The sequence below is a fragment of the Hippichthys cyanospilos genome, chromosome 3 (genome assembly GCF_059441005.1).
Source record: "Hippichthys cyanospilos isolate Australia breed blue-spotted pipefish chromosome 3, RoL_Hcya_1.0, whole genome shotgun sequence".
NCBI lineage: Eukaryota > Metazoa > Chordata > Actinopteri > Syngnathiformes > Syngnathidae > Hippichthys > Hippichthys cyanospilos.
In genome coordinates this window covers 15369546-15396940 of record NC_142371.1, presented here as the reverse complement: position 1 = coordinate 15396940, position 27395 = coordinate 15369546, and the positions used below count along the sequence as shown (strand labels likewise).

At 43.3% G+C, this 27395-nt stretch overlaps 2 protein-coding genes across 5 annotated transcripts in view; one reads left to right on the top strand and one right to left on the bottom strand.

Moving 5' to 3' along the window:
• LOC148425860 (CUB and sushi domain-containing protein 3-like) overlaps positions 1–27395 on the bottom strand; it is a 627928-nt gene that overhangs the window by 372887 nt on the left and 227646 nt on the right. For all 4 annotated transcript variants that reach the window (XM_088410975.1, XM_088410976.1, XM_088410977.1 and 1 more), the window contains exons 24-27: positions 20290–20481; positions 16690–16816; positions 15464–15666; positions 1937–2128 (exon numbers count right to left, since the gene is read on the bottom strand). In XM_088410975.1, coding sequence (XP_088267101.1) covers positions 1937–2128; positions 15464–15666; positions 16690–16816; positions 20290–20481 — 714 coding nt within the window. The remainder of the gene's footprint in view (positions 1–1936; positions 2129–15463; positions 15667–16689; positions 16817–20289; positions 20482–27395) is intronic.
• On the top strand, positions 23749–24585 carry LOC148425862 (uncharacterized). Its single transcript, XM_088409453.1, has one exon. The coding sequence runs from the start codon at positions 23749–23751 to the stop codon at positions 24583–24585; it is 837 nt and encodes a 278-aa protein (XP_088265579.1).

Genomic DNA, 27395 nt, shown 5'->3' with positions numbered 1-27395 from the left:
GGTGGTGGTCCGCCTATTTAAGAAGGGGTCACAGAGGGTGTGCTACAACTACAGAAGAATCACAATCCTCAGCCTCCCCAACGAGGTCTTTTCAGGGGTGCTGGAGAGGAGGGGATGCTACAGTAGTATGGGGTACTTGACACCCTGATACGGGCTGTTCAGTCCCTGTACAACCGATGGTCCTCGGTTGGAAAAGGGTGGAATGCCCTCTCCAGGTCGGGGATGAGGTCCTGCCCCAAGTGGAGCAGTTCAATTATGTTGGGGTCTTGTTCACGATTGAGGGTAGGATGGAACGGGAGGATCAGTATGGCGTCTGCTGTAATGTGGACTCTGTACCAGTCTGTCGTGAAGAAATTTACAGGTCGAGCTACGTTCCTGCCCTCACTTAAGAACAAGATCCTGGATACAAGAGGCCGAAATGAGTTTTACTCCGTAGGGTGTCCAGGCTCTCCCTTAAAGATAGGGTGACAAGCTTGGTCATCCTGTGTGGGGCTCACAAGATGACCGCGTTGAGAGGAGCCAGTTGAGTTGGGTTGGGAATCTGGTAAGGATTGGGCATCTGGTTAGGATGCCCCCCCGGATGCCTCCCTGGCGAGGCGTTTCAGGCATGTCCCACAGAAAGGAGGTTCCGGGGATGACCCAGCATACGCTGGAGGGACACCTCTTGGCTGGCTGGGCTTCGTTGCTGCTGACCCCGTGACTCGACCGGCAGAAGATGTGTGTGTGCGCGCGCGCGTGTGTGTGTGTATATATATATATATATATATATATATATATATATATATATATATATATATATATATATATATATATATATATATATATATATACAGTGGGCCCCCGTATTACGAACTTAATTCAGCGGCTAGGCTCGTAACTCAAATTGCTCGTATGACGGGCAATCCAAAACTATGTTAATTAGTGAATGCGTGCAATGCGTGCAAAAACCTTAGGTAAAAACATCACGACTTGATACACATTAAAAATTAGTAACATAATCTACTGTACAGTTAAATTTAATAACATAAATATACAAAGGAAAAATGACATTTACCTTTGGGGCGACGTGACGAACTGGTTGTGGATGGAGGCGGATGGGAGCACGAAGGAGACGAACCCGCAGAATTTATTTTATGTTTTTCTTAAACGAGAACTTTTCTTAAACGAGAACACATCACCGGCGATTTCCTTTTCTTTAATCCATAATAGAAGAAGCCTCTCCATTTTGTTGTCAACCGAGGTCCTCCCCCTGACAAGGAAAGTCTTGCTTGCTATCATAGCTTCCTTGTTATTGAGAATTGTACATATTGCCAAGCGGTTACAGCCATACTAGCAAGGTTAACTATGCGTGCGCCTCCTTCGTATTTTTTTACTATCTCCTGCTTCATTTCTATTGTCATCATCCTCTTACTTCTTCCTTTACCGCCACTTGGAATTTTAGAAGCCATGTCTAGCAGATAAAGTTTGCAAAGTCTTCACAACACACAGAGCAGCTGTGCCATCAAGCTAGATGAAGGCGTTCGGCCAATAGCATATCGGCATCTCCGTGACTGAGACCGTGACTGTGACCTTATAAGACCAATAGCATATCGGGGTTTCTGTGACAAGCGAGAAAAGTCATTTTTGTTGATGCAGCAAAGCGAAAAAAATAGTGTGGACACACTGACCGGCATGTTGGATTGTTGGTAAGACGAAAGGTTTATGCGTAAGAGGGGGACAAAAAAACACCGCAGCCCACGTCGTAAGATGAAAAATACCTGTACCCCCATTTGAAAACCACACCATGGACCCTCCCAAAGCAAAAAATAAGGACCTTTGATTGGTCCCCTGCCATCCTGTCCTTACCCTCTCTCTTTTTGCAATGCATATTACTGTCTATCAGTCTTATATGTCTCTCCTTTGACTCTCTCTATTCCTCCTCTCCCACACTTCTCACCAATGCAACTTGGAGGGCTGGGTTCCCAGTAATATCTATTTTCCACTTGGATGCAGGTGATTCTGCTCTCGCCCTGAAACTCATACCCCGGATCACAGGAGAAGGTCACAGAATCACCAGGCTCCCACCCTTCCCCATTGCGACTGCCATTCATCGGAATACCTGGATCTCTGCATGCAGTAGAAAGAGAACCTAAAGAGAAAAAAAAACACAAGATACAATATCCGATACTCTAATTTAAATACATGCACCGCGGATCATGCACCTAGAGGTGTCGCAATTAAACAATTACAAATGAATCATGAAATTTACAACTATTTTAATATTTGTTTAATTGTTCACCATTCTTCGCCATTGTTGAACTTAAAATTGCCCACATCCTTGCCAAAAATTCTTGATGTCTTGCAACGCTGTGTTAAGACCAAAGGCGTGGAAGGCAAAAAAGGGCACATTTTCAACTGGTTTCAATGTAGTTTCCACACATTGCAATGTGACATGGAAAGCGACACGAAATTCCATTTGTTTTGCCTGGTCTCAAGTAGTAAAAAAATTTTAATTTTGCGTCGCAACAGCCAATCGGCTTCGAGAACGTTCAACATTTCACAGGGGGCACGAATGAATAATGGCAGCCAGTTTGCCGACATCCGGAGCTATGCAACATGGCCATCTGAGCTTTCAGTACAAAAACAGTCAAGCTAGAGCTTTCACTTAGCTTGTAGAATGGTGGAGCAGGATCTTGGGTTATCTGGTATCTGTAGTATTTACTTGCATAATCTAACAGCTGTTAAACTGTAGTTACTGTGCCAAGATAGCAAAAGGGCAACATTTACAGCAGAATATTTATCACAGTATCAGCTACTTGTGTGTTAGTTAGTTTCAACTGCGACGTTGAAACTATTTGTTTCTGTCAGATGGGGTTTGCCACAAAGCGAGAGACGCGCAATACAAAAAAATGATGGGGCTGTAGTAGAAAAGAATGGCTCAGCTACATCCCAGAAAAAAGTGAAAGTTCTCAATAGTGCTCTTTTTCCCGATCCACTGTAAATGCTCAGCACCCACAATCCCCGTGCCTCGCATTATTATTTGAACAAGCCAAATGCCATCCGTTAACATAACACTTAGCTACCGAAAGCCTCGTGAATGAACATAGTGAAACAATTTTTTACATTCAATCCGAACTCAGCATTAGACTGGTCTTATTGAGTTTCAGAGGATCCAAACTCGTTAGCATCCAAACTCAAAGAGTTCCTGTATGAAAGTCTCCTGGTTTTTGAGTTGCTACTTGTGTTATTGGTTATTGTGTTATTGGAATTAAATTAATTTGAGTCTAAATCCGTCGTTTGTTTTTCTTGTTTTATTTTTGGGGATGAAATATGTTGGGATTTTTTTCGTACATCCTGCAATTCTGCATGGTTAGGGTGACCTGACGCCACATTTGACATGCCTCTAAGACATCTTGTGGACATTGGGGACAATGCTTCTGGATTTGCAGAATGGGGTGGTGGTCCCCCCTTTTAAGAATGTGGACCAAAGTGTGTGTTCCACCTCCCACTCCTCAGCCTCTCTTGAAAGGTCTATTCAGATGTGCTGGAGAGGCGAGTCCATCAGGAAGTTGAACTACAGATTCAGGAGGAGCAGTGAGGTTTTTGTCCTACCTATGGAACAGTAAACCAGCTCTACACCCTTATCAGGATCCTTGAGGGTGCATGGGAGTTCGATCAACTGGACTATGTGTGTTTTGTGGACTTGTTTTAATCGTGTCACTCTGGGAGTTCTATGGGGGTAGCAAACCTCCTGATGTGGGCTTCTCGCTTCCTGTAGCACTAATGTGAGAGTTCGGTTTGCATTGCAAGTCAAAATTGATTCCAGGGAGGGTTGACCTCCGCCAAGGTTGCAATTCATCACTAATTCTCTTCATTACCTTTACAGTCAGAATCTCTAGACACAGCCAAAGTGTTGAGGCGGTCGGGATTAGGGGCGGTCTACGCTTTGCATCCTCACTATTTTCAGATGTGTTGCTGTTGAATTCTTCAGGCTGTTACCTCCAAATCTCACTTGAGCAATTCACAGCCAAGTGGGAAGCAGTGAGGATGAAAATCAGATCGTCCAAATCTAAGACCAAGGTCCTCAGTTTGAAAAGGGTGCAGTGCCCACTCCGGGTCCCGGATGAAATCCTGCCTCATGTAGACAAGTTCAAGAATTTTGGGGTCTTTTTCAAGCATGACGTAACATGGAAGGTGAAATCGCCAGGCAGATTGGTGCAGTGTCAGCTGTGATACGGAACCTGTACTGGTCTGTTATCTGTACCCCACGAAACAGTCATAAGGATTAATGAGGAAATGGGGAAAAAAAATGAGAAAAAATATATAAAAACAAAAAACATAACAGCAAAATATAAAAATGGTCCACAAAAAAATCAACTTCTCAATGGGGCAGGACATGTCTGTGACACGTGGTACCACCTGTTCCCCTTTGAGCCCAGCGGAACCTCGTAAGAGGTCCATGCACTAATTTTGAACGGGCCCAACCAATGGAAGGTCTGGTGCATGTGTCCTCCCACTGTCAGATGCACAATGCAAAGAGAAGACACTAGCGACAACAGCTGTTCCCAGCAGGGTCTATACCCCTCAGGGGTCCAGGTCTGGGTGGAGCAAACCAACGGATGGACCCTGCATCAGATGGTCAGTCAGGAGTCCAAAAGGTGTGAATCCTTTCCGGTGATATACAGATTGTCTGATGGAAAACAACGCCAAGGGCAAGGCTTGGAGCCAATTCAGCCCTGTAAGAGTGCACCTTTTCCTGTGGCGTTGTTTGAGTTATATTCATGCGCTCCACATGGGCCTGTGATTGTGAATGATACATTGACCCAAATTTATGTTTGGGGGCCACCATTTCCTCAGCCGTTGCCAAGAGGTTGCAGTGAAATGTGAGCTGCTGTTAGATCTAATGATCCGCGGGAACCTGTGAGTCGGAATGAGGCGATTGATGAGCACTTTGATCAAAGACAGCGCATCCTCTTCAGCACAGGGGTAGGCCTTTGGGGATCCTGAAAAAGTCTCGACAATAACTTAAAAAAATAACTAAAAAGTAACTAAAAAGGTACCTTCTGCCCTGGACTTAGACCAATATGTCAGTATAGTCCACTACATTATTTGTGCACTGGCCGGTTTCCGTTTGATGTAACTTTGTTTTAGTCGTGGGGCCCACACTCCAAGATAAACATACCTTACATCCTATTTTATTCCTATTATTCCTATTTATTCTATTATTTTCCATCATGACAAATCATACCTAATTCCTGAACTAAAACTTTAGCGAGCAGATCAGGGTGAGAAACGAATGATGGGGTCTAGACAATATGGACACTTTATTTTCGTCGGTCACTCCATGGGTCTTGTCCAAGACGGAACCATGCAGTCACCAAGTGGCAGCACCACACGTTTTGGCCCTTTCGGCGGGCTGAACCAAAGCCTCATCTGTTCTCTATACATTACCACTTTACGTTCTACTTACTTTTACCTCTTTAAACGCCAAATCCTGACACCTCAGACTGGTAACTCGCAGCTGCTTTAGACTCTGCGTCGGTAGATTAGCTTTCCCTGTGCCACTGGCGTATTGGCTGTGTCCTCATGTCCTGTGCATTTGATGACTGCGACCTCTGCTGGTCTGTCTATCACATCATCCAGGTGACTAACCAAGTCCATGTGAGCCACTAGATTCCCTATAGCTGTAACAAACACTTGACTCCGCAAGGCGGAAAGGTTTATATATAGGCAACCAATACATAAGTCGAATCAGAAAAAAATGTCACCTTTCAATGTTCTGCCAATTCAAGGGCTACACACATGGCCATTAATTCCGCCGCTTTTGTTGATGGTTTGGGGAACTCGCTGGTTGTCCAAATGGTCTGGAAGTCTGAGTTTGGTTCCAGGGGCCTCCACAACCGTGGCGTTGGCATGCATAGTCCTGAAGTTTTCCTCCAGCAACAGCCGTCGATGAAGGAGACCATACCCCCTCAGAGAGGACACCACGAAAATTCTGGTCCGGCTTTTAAGTCTCGGGTCATCTTCTCAACGCAGTCATGTCGGCATCACTGTAACCTATTCTGTGACACTTTGAACCCCAATTCACCAAGTCGAGTAAGATATAAAGGAGTAGTGGTTAAGCAGATTTAAGCCAACTCAGAAATTAATAAGTTGTCAACCAATTGGATCAAATGGTGCCCTCTGGTGCCTCTACCGTTTGTTGCACTTCGCGCAGAACTTAATTTGAAAATCCCAGGGTTAGCCTCTCGCCTTCGGGGACGTGTGTGTATTGTAATGTGCAGCCGTTAAATGTGAAAGCAAAATATTGTCTATACTCTTCTGCCAGTGGCAGGCAGAAAACTAATTAGCCAAATCAATCATAGGGAACCATTGCATTGTCGGGCTCAAACAGCAATGTTTGCCAGCGGCACAAGAATGCAAGGCATTTCAATTATTTTGTTAATTTTCCGAAGGTCATATGCCATCTGGTAATTTACACAATCCGCTTTCAAAACTGGGAGAATGGGAGTGTTGAAGGAGGAGTCCAATAACTCAAGGACTCCGAGTAGACACGCTCTCCCTCCTTTAGTTCGTGTCATGGTCCTGACCATCTGTGGACCGGGTTGATAAGTGAAGGACACCTGGAGCAGTCTTGATTTGGAGCTTGGCAAGAGCCGCCTCGACCTCCGTAGGTGTTCCCCCTTCCACGAGATGCCCCTCTGCCTCTCGCCGGCCGTCCCTCAGCCATCCACATCCGTTGATCTGCCTTCCTCTTTTTGGCCTTTGTGTCCTTTGCTTTTTTCTGCACTTATGCTAATTGAAGTCTTAGAAGCCATTCCTGCATTCCTTTCACTACTCACCAGATTTGTTTTCCCTGTGAACATACATTTTTACGTGGTGAGTCAAATGTTGATTACAATAACCCTCATTACCTTCCGGGAGATCAGGGTCTTCAGAAAGCTTCTCCTTGACCTCCATAGAAAGTGTGTCTAGATGCACTATTTTACAAATCACGCAAGGTGGCTTGTTGCAGGATGGATGTGAACCTTATCTTATTTGTCCATAAGGTCCGGCAGGCATAGAGGTGTGCAGCGGGATCCATGGTGGGTTTGAAGTCTGGAAGTTTTGGTACTGTTGATGCTGAAGAAGGATGAAGAATCAGGTTCAACCATATTAAGGCCGGAACGCCTCAGGATTTCATCAGATTGGTAAACTGAGGAACAACATGCCCGGATTAATCTTACCATGTTGCCGCAAGCCAAATTCATACCATCAGGGTGTCTCTTGAAAGCTTGGTTTCAGGGCTTGCAACCGCCTATTAATGCAGGGAGCCTCTTCTGCAAAAAATCTAAATCTTTCAACATCATTTCTTGATAAACTAACCCATGAGGGGCTGGTATCATGGGGTAGTTTCCCATTGGTGGTGTATATATATCAGATGATCTAGTTTGAAATCCAGATTGTGGTATGGTCTGAGACTTTTCCCGATTAGGGGTCGAAATGCTGTTGTCATTTGTTGCTTGTCTTCTCCAGTCATCATCTGTTGAGTGCGCGCGTCGCATGTATGTGGCAAGAGGTGAGGAGTCAGTTGGAGGGGGGAGTGTGAAATCAAACAATGGGTTCCCCCCCTCCCCTGTCTCAATGTCTGTGTCTACCCCATCCTGCTGCTGCGTGCGATCTTTTGCTATACTGGCTCTTAATTTGTCCTTTAAGGACAACCACTCTGGACCTTGGGATGCACATTGTCCACAGTTCGCCTGTCTAACTGCTCTGTCCAGTTGTATGTCTTTGGGTTGGGGGGTCGTCTGGTCTGTCACCACAATTTCCTGTCGATTTCCCCCACCTATGTCCTCTACCACAAGTTTTAGTTCGTCCTTTCAGTATTGGCAGTCCCTACAAAAATTCCTTCCCCACCCAGTTCGTAAACTGAGGCTAGCAAAACTACTCTTTGACCATTAGATGCAGTTTGGGATGGCTCAGTGTGCTTGGGGGGTGCAGCGGATTATGAAATCAAACAATGAGTTCCTCCCCTCCCCTGTCTCAATGTCTGTGTCTACCCCATCCTGCTGCTGTGTGTGTTTTTTTGCCATATTGGCTCTTAATCTGTTCACTATGGACAACCACTCTGAATCTTGGGATGCATATTGTCCACAGATCACCTGTCTAACTGCTCGGTCAAGTATGTCTTTATGTTGGTGGGTCATTTGGTCAGTCACCACGATCCCCCCCATGTCCCCTACAACAAGTTTTAGTCGGTCAGTCAGTTCAGTATTGGCAGTCCCTACAAAAATTCCTTTCCCACCCAGTCGGTAATCTGAGGCTTGCAAAGGTACTTTTTGATCATTAGATGCAGTTTGGGATGGCTCAGTGTGCTCGGGGGGTGCAGTGGTCCTGCCCTGTTCTGCAATCCCCGATGGCGGGTCAAAGTGACCCTCTTTTTCCTACTGACCAGCAGCCACAGCAGTCATCACATTTCATGCAAATTGCTCCGCAATGTATCATACTTCTTTATAGCTCTGTTCAAATTTCTCCTCTTCATCCATCCACTTTCCTCTACCTTCTCCCTCAACTCTTTTTCCACTGCAATGACTTCCCTTTCTGCCATTTTAAAATCCTTCGCCAAATGTGCAAATGTACATTTATCTCTATTGAATTTTTTTATCCTCATTCCATTTCACCCACACTTTTTCCACTCGTTATTATGTGCTTTTTTGGACCACTTTTGGGTGTTTGCAGGTACCAAATTCTCTTAATAGCTCCGAAACAATTGAGTCGCTGTGAAGGGAATCATATATTAGGTCGTTATCATTATGTTCTTAGTTCATTGTTACCCATTTATGCAATCCTAGTTCATCTTGACCCTGTCCTTAGATAGAACTGTTGACGCACGAAAGTGTGAGCCGGGACCTTGGCCCAGCTGCCGGTGGCGCCCGGCTGGCTCTTTTGTTGTGTCTTGTAATCTGCTATGCTTCTATTCAATAAAAGCCGGGGGGAACGGCTGGGCAAGTGGAAAACTGGCGTTGGAAGACCCACGAGTTACATTTGCTCAAGCCTTTTTTCCCTACGCCGGCGTAGAAAAGTCAATCTTGGCTGGTCTGAGTTACTCTTTTTGCTGTTTAAGCAGCTAGGCTTGTCCTAGTCTTCTTTTCTGAGATTTCTCTGACAGTCGCACAACTTTAAATTTGGCGTACTCCATTATCAGGCTTAGGGCCACATTTGCGCAAAATTTTGTGAAGATCGGCCAACATATATGATGGGGGCGGGGCTTTAAATTCTGTGTGTTAAATTTCCTTCGCCATGAGCAACACAAACCCTAATAACTCCAATGTGCAAGTTTAAAAAAATCTGAAACTTTACAGAAAATTTACTAGTTATGTCCTTAAAATATCTGCATGGTAAAATATTCACAGCGCCACCTAGTTACAGACAAAAATGTCATTTTTTAAACTTTCATGTAATGTGCAAAGCCCATAAGAATAAATGGACTGAAAATGTGTCCAAATAGCATCGAGACTTAGAGAAAATGGGTTTTCAAATTTTACGACTTTGTGATAAAGGGGGTGGTCTGTATGCCACCTCAAAGTCGGAGTTTACCCAAATCAGCAAAACTTGCTGTAATTGAACCCAGATGATTCTTCAAACGGCAGCCCCTTCCGACCCTTTTGACCTAGAGCTACGAAATTTTTTATGCATATGTAGGACCTCAAGACCTACAAAAACATCATAGAGCGTTATGTGTTGAGATGTACAGAACAGAGTTATCAACTGTTGAATATAGCATTTGGCCCGATTTTCTACATTTTTTGGTACCAAAACCCTTGACCCGATCAATTTCACATTTGGTATATCTGATTGTCTAACATAGGAGTACACTTGGGCAAAATTTCGTGAAGATCGGCTTACATATGTGATGGTGGCGGGGATTCAAAATACGTGTTTCAAAGTCAAATTTCCTTCGCCATGACCAACAAAAACCTTAATAACTCCAATGTGTAAGTTTTGAAAAATCTGAAACTTTACAGATAATTGTCATTTTGATAATGTCATTTTTTTACACTTTCATGTATTGTGCTAAGCCAGTAAAAGTAAATGAACTGAAAATACATCCGAATAGCATCGAGACTTGGAGGATAAGGGTTTCCACATTTTACGACTTTGTGTAAAAGAGGGTGTTCTGGACGCCACCTCAAAGTCAGAGTTTTCTCAAATCTGCAAAAATTGCTGTTACTGAACCAAGATCATTCTGTTTGAACTCAAACTACAAGGTTTTTTATACATATGTCGGACCTAAAGACCTACAAAAACAATATAGAGCATCATGTGTTAGAATGTACAGAACCAGAGTTATCAACTCTTGAATCTGCCATTTGGCCATTTTTGTACATTTCTCGGTACTGAAACCCTTGACCTGATCAACTTCACATTTGGCGTGCTTGATTATCTGACAAAGGGGCACACCTGGGCAAAAAATCGTGAAGATCATCTCACACAGATGTGTCAAACCATTTTTGTCGCGGGCCATTTTGTCGCGAGAACTTCCTTCATTGGGCCGATATGTTGAGGAAACCAAGTCGATTTTAAATTGTCTCATAGTATTATTACTGTACACAGCAAATTGATAGCTTAGTTGTTTTGAAATCAGAAGTAAAGCAGTCTAGTTTGTTCATTTATTGTTTACATTACTGTAACAGAACAAACCAAAAAATCTCAAATTTATTTTTCTTTATACACGACAAGCTAAAGTTTTGGAACAGATTTGCTTTCGCGGGCCACATAAAATGACGTGGCGGGCCGGATTTGGCTCTTGGGCCTTGAGTTTGACACCCGTGATCTAACATATATGATGAGGGCGGGGCTTCAAAATACTTGTTTCAAATTTCCTTTGTCACCAGGGACAATAACCATAATATTTCAATTTTTGCACTGTGCTCATCCTGTTTGAGCAATTTTACTGGAAATTGGCCGGGATAGCGTTGAGGTATAGAACATGGATGTTGAGAAAAAGAGTTACAGATTGTTGAATTTGCAATTTTGATGCATTTATGGCCTTTTGTAAGTCTTAATTTTTTTTTAGCATAAATAGGACCTCAAGACCTACAAAAAAGATATAGTGCGCCATGTGCTAGGATGTACAGAACCAAAGATACACATTTTTTTATGTGCCTTTTTGGACCATTTTTGGATGTTTGCGGGTAGCAAATTCCTCTTAATAGCTCCTAAACAATTGAGCTGATCAACTTGAAATTTGGCATGCTCCATTATCAGGCTTCGGGCCACATTTAGGCAACATTTCGTGAAGATCGGCCAACATATATGATGGGGCGGGGCTTTAAATTATGTGTGTCAAATTTACTTCGCTTCAAAAAATCTTAAACTTTACAGAACATTTACTAGTTATGTCCTTAAAATACCTGCATGATAAATGTTCAACTTATTTACAGCGCCACCTAGTTACAGACAAAAATGTCATTTTTAAAATTTTCATGTATTGTGCAAAGCCCTGAAGAGGAAATTGACTGAAAATTTGTCCGAATAGTATCGAGATTTTCAATTTTCAAATTTTACGACTTTGTGATAAAGGGGGTGGTCTGTATGCCACCTCAAAGTCGGACTTTACCCAAATCAGCAAAACTTGCTGTAATTGAACCCAGATTATCCTTCAAACGGCAGCCCCTTCTGACCCGTTTGACCTAGAGCTACAAAATTCCTCAAGAGCTACAAAAACATTATAGAGCGCCATGTGGTAGGATGTACAGAACCAGAGTTATCAATTGCTGAATGTAGCATTTGGCCCTATTTTCTACATTTTTCGGTACCGAAACCCTTGACCCGATCAACTTCACATTTGCATGTCGCATCTGACACATTTCGGCAAAATTTCGTGAAGATAGGCCAACATATAAGGTCGGGGTGGGGCTTCAAAATACGTGTTTCAAACCCAAATTTTGTTTGTCATGTTTGTCAAATATGAAACTTTATAGAAAATTTACTAGTCATAGCTTTAAAATATCTGAATGGTTGATTATCAACATGTTGCGCTAAGCCCGTCAGAGTAAATGTACTGAAAATTTGTCCGAATAGCATCGATACTTGGAGATTAAAGGTATCCAAATTTTATGACTTTGTGATAAAGGGGGTGGTCTGTATGCAACCCCAAATTTGGAGTTTGCTCAAATCAGGTAAACTTACTGTAATTGAGCCCAGGTGATCATAAAACGGCAGCCAGTTCCGACCCATTTGACCTAGAGCTACGAATTTTTTTTATGCATATGTAAGACCTCAAGACCTACAAAAACATTATAGAGTGCCTTATATTAGGATGTACAGAACCAGAGTTATCAACTGGTAAATGTAGCATTTGGCCCAATTTGTAAATTTTTCGGTACCAAAACCCTTGACCCGATCAACTTCACATTTGACGTGCTCCATTATCTGACAGAGTGGCACAACTAGCCAAAAATTTGTCAAGATCGGCTAACATTTATGATGGGGGCGGGGCTTCAAAATATTTGATACAAATTTCCTTTGCCACCAATGACAAAAACCTATTTTTGCACTGTGCTATTCCTGTTTGTGCAAATTAACTGAAAATTGGCCACAATAGTGTTGAGGCATGAAACATGAAGGCTCTCCAATTTTACAAATTTTTGTGAATGGGCGCGGCCATTAGTTGTCTCAGTTTGATGTCTCGTCAATACCAAAAAATTTCTGGAATTGAACCCAGATGGTCTTATCGTTTCTAAATTTCATATAGTTGAAGGGAGTCCAATGTAAAACACAACTAGGAACCAGTTTTTTGTCATACTGCGAGCGCTACCTAGTGGGAGCAAACAATGTCAATAAAGTTAAGGATTGCAGCCAAACCCAGTTGGTTCGCCATACAGCTATCAACATTTGTAGGCATATGCAGGACCCTAAGACCTAAATAACAATCAAAGACAGCCATACGCTAGGATGTAGAGAAAAAAAAGTTACAGATTTTTGAATTTGCAAGTTTCATGCATTTATGGCCTTTTGTAAGTCTTCCACTGCTGCCGCCTTCTCTTATACTGTTGACGCCATCAACTTTCAATTTGGCCTAGATCATTATCAGACTTAGAGGCACAACTGGTCCAAAAACAGTCATGATCCCATGAAATAAATGATGGAGGTGGGCTTTCAAAACATGGTCAATGTTTCCTTCGCCCAGAGTGACAAAAACCTTTATTACTCAGCTGAACAAGCTTTAAAATATCTAAAAATTGACTATCATTTAGACTTATGGTCTAAATCTTCAACATGACACATTTCCAAGTTACCAATAGCGACACCTGGTGGCAGACAAAAAAGTTATTTTTACACTTTCATGTTCTGTGCTATGCCAGTTTCAGTAAAATCATTGAAAATTAGTCAGGAGAATATTGCGATAGGGAACATTATGAATCTCAAGTTTTATGACTCTTCAAATTTGGGCGTGGCCTTCACACCGTCTCAAAATCCAATGTCTGGCCAGACCGGTAAAACAATGTAATTGGACGAAGATGATCTTCTCTAAATTTCATTTCATGGGAGTACAATGCGAAACACACTTTTTTTCCTCGTAGTGCGGGCGCCACCTGGTGGCAGCAAAAAATTACATTTTCATTTATATGTTCCTTGTTGAGCCTGTCAAAGTCATATCACTGAAAATTTTTCTGACAGGCCTTCAGACACGCTTAATTTCTTCCACCAAATATTACGATGTTTTGATAATGGCCGTGGCCTATTCAGCAGTGCTCATTATGTCAATTTATCATAACAGTACATGCTGATGTAATTTGTCCCAGAAGATCTCATCTTGTCACGACTTCACACGTTGATTGAAAGTCAATTCCTACAGACATCAACAAACATATATTCCATCGTAGTATCACCTCGTGGCAAAAAATATATTACCCCATTTGTGATTCCAATTACTTAGTTGAGCCCATTGAACAAATGCTAATGAAATGTTGACCTTTTCTAAAACATTGACCTCTACAGTTCGCCTGCATATGCACGAATACATTCATACCCAAATATGTTCATACCTCAAACATTTCATCCTTCAACGGGCTCAGGTCTGCGAGGGCCCGTCATAGCTGCTTGCAGCTCTAGTTATTATTAGGGCCAGAGCAGCTACCGCTGCGAGAGCCCTCTTGTTTTTCTCCAGATTATTAGTATTATTATTAATATGAGGGTCCGAGCAGATACCGCTGCGAGAGCCCTCTTGTTCTTCTCCGGATTATTATTAGGGCCCGAGCAGCTCCCGCTGGGAGAGCCCTCTTGTTTTTCTCCAGATTATTAGGGCCCGAGCAGCTCCCACTGCGAGAGCCCTCTTGTTTTTCTCCAGATTATTAAGGCCAGAGCAGCTACCGCTGCGAGAGCATTTACCTGGCCGCCATTCATTCCTGCCCCCTGCGTGAGCCGTTGAATGTTCCTGAAGTTGATTGGCTGTCATGATGTGACATGCGAAAAAAGTTAAAAATTTTTAACTTCACGCGACAGCCAAAATTTTGTGCCACGCGGCGTCGTGTGACGTCGCGCGGCGATTCACGTCGCTCCATTTGTGTCTATTGCGTCGCCCGGCGCTCCATCGTGCCCTGATGACTACAATACAAAACTGTCTGCTTTTTCGCCTCGTTCGCGTTCGGTGTGCACGCAGCATAAGGGTAAAGAAAGAGCTGAGTCGAAAGATGAAGATTTCTAAGTGTTTGCGATTTTTTGCTGTTTTCAGTGTGTTTGTTCCTGTCGGCCACCACAAAAGATTGATCAGAATGAAGATGAAGGAAAGCAGGGGACAATGGCCTTCTTTGGGGGAAATTAGACAACAAATGCCATAATTACCTATTTAATTAAGCAATTTCAATCAATAAGAAAAAGCAAGTCAGCTGCAATGCTGCAAATCATATTATGCAATTATGTCACACACTTGTAATAATTCGTGAGGGCCAGTTTTAAACTAAAAGTTTAACTGAAGCCTAACAAAGACTTGATGAATCATCTCACCGTAATGCATCCTATATCGTTGTGGCGACTGGCCTGGCCCTTATTACCTGTCTGAAGTCATAAAACGCAGATCTACATTTTTCTCATTCAAAGAAGGATCTGTTTATATTGGTTCAGTACAATATGGCCTAATCATCTCGGGATCAATACTAGAATTATTTGTGTGTCTTAATTGTGCTTGTTTTGTCCACAAAGGATGTCTCTGTCCGGGATACCTGGTCAAACATTTGATTTCAACCCATAGGTCACAAAAATGATGTAAAGAAAATTCTATTTATGAGGCTCTATTAATGATTTATCAATCATTTTTCATGAAATACTGAAATATTACAATGTGTAGATGTTTAGAGAATATTGTCACATTTCAAAAGGTTACCAATGGCATATGATTTGGATGTTTTCATGTCCAGAAAAAATGTGGGCTTAAATGGGTTAGTAAAAATGTATGTCTGGTACTTTTTTTTTTTTTTTTTTCTTATAAAAAGTAAATACTCACTTGAGAAGTCAATAGCAAATCCAGACTTGGTGATGTAAAAATCAGTTTCCAACTGAATGGTGACCAAATTGAGAGTAGAGTGAATTCCTTCAGGCAGTAGAGGGCCGCTAACCTCCTTCAGAGACATTTCATTTTCTGGAGGCCCATCCCACACTTTCAGAATATCATGGGATGCCTCAGTGTCAAAAGCCAGAAACTGGAGGCTGTATTTGGCAGGAACACAATACTGTTATGGTAACTTCAGTTCTCTCATTTCAATTGAGTTACATATAAACAAATCAATAACCTTGATAAAAGTTGATGAAAGTATAGAATTAAAGTATAGTATAGATTACTTTGTTGTGTAGCAAAAATTTAGATGGCAGTCACCCATTGCTTGCTTCAGTGCATGACAGTTCAGAAATGCTTGAGCATTTCACTTTAATAAATGCTGGACAGCATGTCACCTGCCAGATTTACAATGCATGACATGGGCACACCGAGTGCATGACACAAGACATGAAATGAAAAGGTGTTTTATTTCACTGTGCTCCCTGCTCGCAGGTCACCATTATCAATGAGATTGGGATTACACATAGGTTCTGGATATGGTAAATGGTAAATGGACTTTCATTTACTGTATATAGCGATTTTCTACCTTGGGTACTCAAAGCGCTTTACACTAACTAGTCATTTACCTACTGATGACGCAGCATCAGGAGCAATTGGAGGTTCAGTGTCTTGCTCAAGGATTCTTTGACATGGTTTTGATGGTCGGGGCATCAAAGACACAGACTCTCAGCTGGGAGACAACCAGTCTACCACCGAGCCATGCCGCCCCCAGATATCGATTCAGATTAAAAATCAGGGCCCAATTTTAGACGTACATTTTTTGATTGACTTTCATTCAATTAATGATTTTATGCAGTGTCAAATTTACTGGTGCTGTACCAAATTTACTTTTGTATGAAAGATTCTCTCAGAACAATCATTGCTGCAATTGAAACCATTTTGCTGTAACTTGGTGCATTTTATATATATATATATATATATATATATATATATATATATATATATATATATATATATATATATATATATATATATATATATATATATTTACTTTGAGAATTAAACCCAATGCAGTCCAATAATTATGTTTTTTTTTTTTTTTAGCATAACCTGATCAAAGCGCACCCGCGCATGCACACACACACACACACACACACACACACCCATACAGTTACCTGACAATGTTTCCAGAGTTGACCTCAATAGTCCATGTGCATCTCAAGTTGTTTTCATAGGGAAATGGATAACCAGGTGAAAGGACACGTCCTGAAGATTTCCCCTTGAAATTGCCACCACACTCAGCTGAACAAGCACACACACACACACACACACACACACGCATACACACACACACACACACACACAATTAACGATAATTAAAAATTTAGCTTAGTAAACACATACTGTACATAAAGTATAGTATATATACAAATAAGTATCGAGAATATAAAATATTTAGGTATCACTTTAATTAGTACACACAAGAAAGCAATAGTTCAGCATTCGTTAAGACATTAGATAGTTTCTTCCCTCGCCAAACCCCCAAAAAATACTTGAAAAACATTTACACTTCTATACACATCACCTATTCAGATGTGTACCAATAAATAATAAATGTTACAAGATATTTTATGAACACACATTTATTTTCCAATAGAAATAAAACTCAATACAGGAATTCATTAATTCGAATAGTTACGAAGCACCTACTACTCATTTATGATTATGAAAGAGTTCATCCAGAGTGAGCAATATCCAGATAATATGAAACAATTATAATTGAGATTTCAAGAAGCCTTCCTCAAGACTAACAAAAATGTTATACTTCAGTTTTCTGGATGCAGGCCTAAAGGTGGGGCTTCAAGGTGAGCGTCTGTTGGCTAGGTCTGCACCCATGGGGCAGCCCACAAGAACAATGTGGGTCCCCTTCTTATATGCTCAACAACTGTAATACGGATCAAGGGGTCAGGTGCATTGAGCTGGGCGGCTGCCAAACGTGGTCTGATCTCCCGCTATAGCTGACTCTGGAGACATGGAATTTCATCTCAACCGTTACATCATCACAAGCTGGTGAGGAAGGCAGAGAAGTAGATATAGCCAAAGTAGATATAGCCAAATGTATTCTTCTATCGGCTTTTCCCTTTAGCAGTCGCCACACCAAATCATCAGCCTCTGTCTAAGCCTGTCTCCTGCATTCTCTCCTCTCACCCCAAGTATTTTGTCCTGTTAATCTACATAGATAAACCTCCAGGTTGGTCTTCCTCCAGACTTCCAGCCTGGCAATTCATAATTTTACATCCTTCTCCCTCTTCTACCTATGTCTCGTCTCTGGAAATGTCTGAACCATCTCAGTCCGACCTCTCTGATTTCCTTCCAAAACGCTAACATGTGCTCTCCCTCTGATGTATTCATTACAACCCTGTCCATCTGTCCGTCACTCCCAAACCGAACAGCATCTTCGTGTCTGCCACCTCCAGCTCTGTCTCCTGTCTTTTGCCGCGTTCAGATGGAGCGTGTCGTTTACACTCTACGCAAGGTGTTTTGTTGCAAGGTCAAGATGAAGTTCACTTTTCACGTAAAAGTGTCGCGCAAGGGGAGGGGGCTTGCTGTGCACTTTACAGTGGATCCGGAAAGGAGAGCATTGCTGAGAATTTTCACTTTTCTGGGATGTAGCAGAGCTAATATTTTCTCTGAAATCACCTTTATTATTCTTTTTTACACTCCGTAATCATGCATCACGCGTAATAACGCGCCGTGCCTGACGCGTCGCCCAACGCGTCATCGCGCCCTGTTGTGCGAACTCCATTGGCTACAATACAAAACAGTCCACTTGTACGCCTCCATCGCGCTCCAGACGGCATCATTGGTCCATCCATAGTCTTTTGCATATTTCCTTTTATTTTCTCTCTTTATTCCTTTGCAGTTTCCACAACTTTGCACTTTGCACTCCCTTGTATTTAAAAATGGGCACCATCCCACTTCTCCTCTATTCCTGAGGCATTTTCTCATTAAGATCCTGTTAAACAACCCAGTCAGAAATTAGCAGTGGTTTTCGTGCAGACCATCTCAGTAGGAGAATCGTTGACCCCTTCTCTGGGACTTTTCTGCATAAAATAGGGACATGGTAGCTGAGCCTTCCTTTTGGGTCCTGTGTATCAACTCATCCAGGCTGCCTTCAGTGTACAATGAGTATATTCAGCCATGCCGTTTGCAGCAGGATTGTAGGCAATAGCACAATAATAATTGTGAACCTTTGTGCCCATTATGTAGATGAGAACAGCCTAAATCTGAAAAGTAAAGTTCAGGCCTCAGTGTCTTTAAAAGTGAAATTTGTCAAAGACGTGGCAGAGTGTCAGAGGTATGCAGAGGCGGGGGTGGCCAGGTATGTTGTCGTAGCATGAAGTGCGACTGTGATCACTAAATGACACATCTTCTCAGCAGATGCCAGCAGATGGCGGTCCAGTAGGGAGGAACATCTTCATCATTTGTTTGGGCATCAGCATTGTCTCCTCCTGTGTGAATGGGTGTCAATTTCAATCCATGGTAGGGCATCAGCCAATGGACTCCGCTTGCCAGGTAGGTGCCAGATGTCAGAACCATATCCCACTAAGGCTAACTTTTCTGTTTGACATTATTTTTTAAAACATTTTATTTTGTCTTTTGGTAAATGGACATTCACTTATATAGTGCTTTTCTACCTTGGGTACTCAAAGCGCTTTACACTAACTAGTCAGTTACCTACTGATGACGCAGCATCAGGAACAATTGGGGGTTCAGTGTCTTGCTCAAGGACACTTCGACATGGTCTTGCTGGTCGGGGGATCGAACCCACAGTCTCTCAGCTGGGAGACGACCACTCTACCACCAAGCCATGCTGCCCTGCCATGAAATACCAGTGGATTCGAAGATTGCTGCCACAAAAGGCACTGACTACCTTAAGGCCTGGTGCCATGGAAACATATGGACATCCTTATGTTTGAACATGGTGTTTGTTACGGACAATCAATGATGAGCACAGAGGTTCAGTAACAAAGCGCCGCTTGGTTTCAGATCGGGGGGCTGTTCCTCCCAATCATGCCCCTCCAAGTCTCACTGTCATTGCCCATGTGAGCATTGAAATCCCCCAGCAGTGATAGAGTCCTTGTGAGCCGTCACCTTATCCTTGTGGGGGGTTTTGCATGTCCCAGTGATCCTAGGAGCCATGGTTGCCCATGGCAAACAGGTCCTAGGTGAGGGACCAGACTAAGCACGGCTCACAGACCCTTTATAATGATTAATATAATTGGGCCTGGTTTTGCCTTGCCCGGGCACTGGGGCTTATTGGCGAGTACCTGGTGGCCGGGCCCGCTCCCATAAAAGCCCGAAGAGACAATGTAGGTCCCTCCTTTTATGGGCTCACACATGTGTGAAGGGCCAAAGGGGTCAGGTGTGTAGATGGCTGGGCAGCAGCCATGGACGGGGACCTTGACGCAACAATCCACGACTACAGAGGCTAGCTCTTGAGACATGGAATGTCATCTCTCTGGCGGGGAAGCGGCTCAGAGTACGCACTCTTTTTGGAGTCCTTGGACAGTGTGCTAGAAAGCGCACTCTCTAATCATCAGGATCATTGGGACATGCAAACACCCCCACAACGATAAGGTGACAAGTCACGGAGGGCTGCCTATGCATTTTGAGCTAAATTCAAACGTACATTCTTGAAAACTGAATAACAATTCAGATTCACATTGCAACCAAATGAGAGTGAGACAAATAGGCAGATACTGTAGGCTTACCTATACAAGATGGTAGGATATTGTCCCACACCCTTCGCTCTCCGGTCATGCATTTGAGTATTTCACTGCCGTGCAGAGTGTAACCTTGATCACAACCATATGAGATCACACTTCCAGCAAAGTGACCCAGGTCACTGATTTTAAAGCCAAATTGAGGCACACCCGGTTCATCACAATGGGATAGCTCAAAACCTGAAGGAATGATAGTGAGAGACACAGTACAAAACACAAACATGACAAAAAATATATATGACCCTTTTTTTTTTTAATAACTACCGTAATCAAGTTACCAAGAGAACCATTTTTGTCCTCTGTGTTGTTGGTAGACATTGATTTATTTTTAGCAAGTAATAACATATTGAATTGCTTTTTGGTAAAAGCTAATTTCTAAGCAAATAAAAAAAATGTTCTTAGTTGAAGGTATGATCGGCATGGTTGAGAACACTCAGTGCAAGATTGTCATGCACAGCGTATCTGTACATTTTTAAGTGATCTGGATGGCACTAGAGAATCAAACATTTCTTTTCTACGTATGCATGTACTGTACACTGCTCATCAACCGTTGCTTCAGCAGCTTATGTACGTTCAGATTTAGCTGTGACAGAGATGTGTGATGTCATGCATGCTGTGATCTTGACATCTATGATCCCCTTATATGGAAAAAGACTTTGAATTTGTCATTTTAAATGTATTACCGCTTCAACAAGGCATAGGTGGGAGTGTTAGTTTTATGCAATGTGTTCTGTTTTATGCAATGTCTCCTTCATATTATTCTATGTTTGAACCTTACTCATTTGTCTGATCAGATTTAGCGTTTTATGTCTTTGATCTATTGTGTCTGTTGTTACAAGGTTTTTATTTTTTTGTGCAGCACTTTGGTCAGCTGTGGTTGTTTTAAAGTGCTTAACAAAGTTGGATTGGATTGGACTGGATTGTTGTATTGTTGATAATTTGTGTTAAATGTGTTTAATGGTGAATGTAACCCCAGTTATATATTACATATCAAACTGTAGAGAGGCTTAAGAATTCACAATAACATAGTGAAGGAAATTCATATTTTTCAAATGCAATATATCAATAAAATAGTGTGTACATGGAACTGTGTTATTCTAATAAAGATTGAGACGACGTAATGTCAGTATCAAGCAGATATGGTCCTGGCCCAGGGGAAATAAAGACAAGTCGGCACCTCCAAAAGGAACAGATGGCATCCCCCGACCAACATTCCACCATGGGCAAAAGGCTAGGTGTGGCCTTCAAGAGAAGATATCAGTCAGGGTTTTGTGTTGCTCAGACTTCCTCCCGCTTCAAAGAATGGCCGGCAGAACAAAGACTTTTGAAGACACCATCCCCACGCAAACAGACCCCCACGCACGCACGCACGCACACACCGACAGGCACGCACGCACGTGCACGCACACACACACACACACACACACTTGCATTCCACAGTGGGACTAGATGCCCCAAAAGGGTATAAGAACTGAAAGTTGAAGGTGAAACGTTGCCATTTTCTGCTCCGACCCATGGCAGGACTGGCCCGAGGCCTCGTGTACTTTCCCACTCTGTCTGGATTAAATCAATTGTTTCACTATGTTGCGGTATGGGCGATCTTTCAACAAAAGCGAACACGCTAGGAACTAGTTTAAGGCAAGAAGCTTTTTTCTAGATTCCTTCAGTTGGTGACCCCGACGTGATTCTTGGAAGATCAGCTTGAAAGGACAGAGGAGTGGGCAGAGATTTTGCCGGACTTTGGTCTCCCTGGTGCACCAAAAGAAAGGTAAGCAGAAACCTGTTGTATATCCGAATTCTGCTGAATTGAGTATTCTAAATTTTGGGAGACTGAAGATATTGTGATGTCTCTGTAAGTACTGTAATTTTATTTTGGTGTTTAGTTTAACCATGGTAACAAAGGACACGGCCCGATTAATTCAACCGTGGTAACATTTAGAGGGCACGGATCGGTGTTTAGTTGAGCAAAAATGATTGTGTCCCATCGTAGCTGACGCCGCCCCCGGACGCGGGGGGGCATTGCAACGTTTCCGTATACGTTGGGGATTTGGGACCCTCAAAAACGGCTAGGGACTTTACTGTAAGTACAGTAATTTTATTTTGGTATTTAGTTTAACCATGGTAACAAAGGACACGGCCCGATTAATTCAACCGTGATAACAGTTAGAGGGCACGGATCGGTGTTTAGTTTAGGGACAGGGACTTAATTGACTACTAGTTCGGGAGATGAGTATGCCACCAGTGAATTCGGAGCAAGAAAGGGACGCAGAATGTTGTAAATTTGGTTGTGAAAGTTATGGTGGAAGATGGCATAAAACAATGGATGAGTTATGGAGGGAACTAGAAAGTCAGTTGTTAGCATGTGTGGAAAAGGAGAAGCAAAAAGTAAAACAAGCAGAGTGGACAAAAGTGTGGGTGAAATGGAAGGAGGATAAAAAGGTTAATAGAGATAAATGTACATTTGCACAATTGGCTAAGGATTTTCAAATGGCAGAAAAGGAAGTCATTGCAGTGGAAAAAGAGTTGAGGGAGAAGATAGAGGAAAGTGGATGGATAAAGAGGAGAAATATAACCAGAGAAATAAAGGAGTATGATAACTTGCGTCGCAATTTGCATAAAATATGTTTGATGATGACTGCTGTGGCTGCTGGTCAGGAGGAAAAAGAGGGTCACTTTGACCCACCATTGGGGGTTGCAAAACAGGGCAGGACCGCTGCACCCCCCGAGCACACTGAGCCATCCCAAACTGCATCTAATGGTCAAAGAGTAGTTTCGCTAGCCTCAGTTTACGAACTGGGTGGGGAAGGAATTTTTGTAGGGACTGCCAATACTGAAAGGACTGACGAACTAAAACTTGTGGTACAGGACATAGGCGGGGGAAATCGACAGGAAATTGTGGTGACTGACCAGACGACCCCCCAACCCAAAGACATACAACTGGACAGAGCAGTTAGACAGGCGAACTGTGGACAATGTGCATCCCAAGGTCCAGAGTGGTTGTCCTTAAAGGACAAATTAAGAGCCAGTATAGCAAAAGATCGCACGCAGCAGCAGGATGGGGTAGACACAGACATTGAGACAGGGGAGGGGGGGAACCCATCGTTTGATTTCACACTCCCCCCTCCAACTGACTCCTCACCTCCTGCCACATACATGCGACGTGCGCACTCAACAGAGGATGACTGGAGAAGACAAGCAACAAATGACAACAACTGTTTGACCCCTAATTATGAAAAGAGTCAGATCAGACCACATTCTGGATTTCAAACTAGACCATCTGATAGATATACCCGACCAATGAGAAATTACCCCATGATACCAGCCCCTCGTGGGTTAGTTTATCAAGAAATGACGTTGAAAAATTTAGATTTTTTGCAGAAGAGGCTCCCCGCATTAATGGGCGGCGCCAAGCCCTGGATCCAAGCTTTCAGGAGACACACTGATGGTATGAATTTGGTTTGCGGTGACATGGTAAGGTTAATCCAGGCATGTTGTTCCTCAATTCACCAATCTGACAAAGTCCTGAGGCGTTCCGGCCTTAATATGGTTGAACCCGATTGGTTGTTTGCTCCTTTCACCATGCGACTGCTTGCTGTGCTCCAGGATCTCTTTCCTTCTTCCGCGTCAGCCGTAGCAAAACTTCCAGACTTGAAACCCACCATGGATCCCGCTGCACACCTTAATGCCTGCCAGGCCGCGTTGACAGATAAGACCAGTTCACATCCATCTTGCGACAAGCCGCTTTGTGTGATTTGTAGACATGTACATCTAGACACACTTTCCCTGGAGGTCAGGGAGAAGCTTTCTGAAGACCTTGATCTGCTGGAAGGTAATGACGGTTATTTTAATCAACATGTGACTCACCACATAAAATTATATGTTCACAGGCAAAACAAATCAGATGAGGGAGTGAAAGGAATGCAGGAACGGCTTCTGAGACTTCAATTAGCACAAGCACGGAAAAAAGCAAAGGACACAAAGTCCAAAAAGGGGGTGGCAGATCAACGGATGTGGATGGTTGAGGGACGGCCGGCGAGAGGCAGAGGGGCGTGTCGTGGAAGGGGGAACACCAACGGAGGTCAAGGCGGCTCTCGCCAAGCTCCAAATCAAGGCTGCTTCAGGTGTGACAGTATGGACCATTGGTGGAGACAGTGCACGTTTCCTTGGCCAGAACAAAGCCAGCACCAGGACCCTCCTCCGCAGAGGGGAGACAGAGGAAGACAACCTCCACGAGGCAAGGACTTGGGCAGCGTGACCCTGCACTCTGGCGACAGCGATAACTGAGCAAGCCACACCAGCAGGCGGTCATCAGCCACCTCTATGCAGATGATGATGACTGGGCCAAAGATGGGTTTTGTTGGTCTTCCCACAACTCTACCTGTCTCCACACCACAAAATGACTTCTATTGCTGGACAAACGCTCACCCACCACTTGGTGTTGACTGAAAATCAAACACCTATTCATCGCATGTGGCAAGACCTATGAACAAAGACACAAGCAGCCATCTACATGAACTAAAGGAGGGAGGGAGTGTCTACTTGACGTTCCTGCGGTGAAAACCCTGAATCGACTTGTTCTCCTCCTGCCTCAGCCGACCCTCTCCATCTCACACTGTTGTATGCCTGCAACAGTGATTTAATTATTAGGAAGCATTTCAAACAATCAAAGGCGATGAGTGGAACTTGACTAGTCACCAAATTTTTGTGGAGAGACGAGGCATTGCGACGTACACATCACTGACAGATAAGCAATCTCAATTGTTCATGAAAGGTGAGTCATTCACACCACACATAACTGGCTGTAGGAGCAGGCTGGGAGGCACGTGAACTGGGACCCATGGTGTGGTAATGCCAATTGGCAAGTGATTGAACACAAAGTGAAATTTCCTTGGTAATGTATTCCCAGAGCACTGAATGTTTTTGTATCCAGATTGACGCGGTGGATCCCGGGTTGCTGGAGCATGTCACACGCTCTCGATTTCACGGCAGGGAGCTCGCGGACCACGAGGACGCCGCTCCGCTTTTGGACAAGTTGCCGGACTCGTTGTGGTCCGGGGGCCCCGCTGACATAAGTTTTTGCCACCCCGTTCTTCCGGTACCATTCAAAGTGACACATCATCATTTTGGCGTGCTCCAATGCACACGCAAACCTAAGTCGGCAGGTCGCATTATTAACACTTTAATTACTGTGTGAGGTCGAAGTCCTTGAGTTATCGGACTTCTCCTTTAACACTCCCATTCTCCCAATTTTGAAAGCAGATTGTGTATATTACCATATGGCATATGACCTTCGAAAAATTAACAAAAAGACTGAAAACCCCTTGCAATCTTGTGCCGCAATCAAACATTGCTGTTTGAGCGGGTTGAGCCCGACAATGCAATGGTTCACTGTGATTTGGCTAATGCATTTTTCTGCCTGCTACTGGCAGAAGAGTAAAGACAATATTTTGCTTTTAGATTTAACGGCTGTACATTACAATACACACACGTCTCCCAAGGCGGGAGGCTAAGCCCAGGGATTTTCGAAATACGTTTTTGCGCGAAGTGCAACAAACGGAAGAGGTACCGGAGGGCGCTATTTGATCCAATATGTTGACAACTTATTAATTGGTGAGTTGACTTAAATCCCTTTGACAACTACTCCTTTATATCTTACTCGAGTTGGTGAATTGGGGTTCAAAGTGTCACAGAACAGGTTACAGTGATGCCGACGACAAGTGTGATTTTTGACATGACTGCGTTGAGATGGCGACCCGAGACTTAAAAGTTGGACAAGACTTTCGTGGTGTCCTCTCCGAGGGGATAGGGTCTCCTTCACCAACGGCTGTTGCTGGAGGAAAACTTTAGGACCCTGCATGCCAACGCCGCGGGTGTGGAGGCTCCTGACCCGGAGGAACCGACCTCAGACTTCTAGACCGTTTCGACGATCAGCGACTTCCGGCAATGGAATTAAAGGCTGTGTGGGTAGCCCTTGAATTGGCAGAACGGTAAAAGGTGACAATTTTTTATGATTTGACTTGTGTAGTTGGTTGCCTGTAAATGGACCTTTCCGCCTGGCAGAGTCAAGTGTTTGTTACAGCTACCAGGGATCTAGTGGCTCACATGAACTTGATTGGACAATATGAAGGACAGACCAGCAGAGGTGGCAGTCATCGAATGCACAGGACATGAGGATAAAGCCAATACGCCAGTGGCAAGGGGAAAACCTAATCTACCAACGCAGAGGCTAAAGCAGCTATGAGTCACCAGTCTGAGGTGTCGGGACTTGGCGTTTAAAGAGGTAAAAGTGAGTTGAGCGTGAAGTGGTTATGTATGGAGAACAAATGAGGCTTTGGTTCAGCCCTCCGAGAGGGCCAAGACGTGTGGTGCTGCCACTTGGCGACTGCATGGTTGTGTCTTGGACGACACCCATGGAGTGACCCACAAAAGTAATGTGTCCATATTGTCTAGACTCCGTCACTGGTGGCACCCTGATCTGCTCACTAAAAGTTTTAGTTAAAGAATTAGGTATGATTTGTCATTAAGGAGAAGAATTGTCATATAACTGAAATGGGTTGTATGGAATGTTAGACTTAGAGTGAAAAGAATTGTTGTATAAATGAATGGAGTGTTAGACTTAGTGTGAAAAGAATTGTATAAATGAAATGGGGTGTGTGGAATGTTAGACTTAGAGTGAAAAGAATTGTCGTATGAATGAAATGGGGTGTATGGAATGTTAGACTTAGAGTGAAAAGAATGGTCGTATGAATGAAATGGGGTGTATGGAATGTTAGACTTAGAGTGTGGGCCCCACGACTGAAACAAAATTACATCAAACAGAAACCGTCCGGTGCCCAATAATGTAGTGGACTATACTGACATGTTGGTCTAAGTCCAGGGCAAAAGGTACCTTTTTAGTTATTTTTCAATTATTGTCAAGACTTTTTCAGGATCCCCAAAGACCTGACCCTGTGCTGAATAGGAGGCGCTGTCTTTGATCAAAGCTCTTATCAATCGGCTCACAGGTTCCCGCGGATCGTTAGATCTAACAGCAGTTCACATTTCACTACAACCTCAATGGCTACGGTTGAGGAAATGATGTGCCCAAAACATAA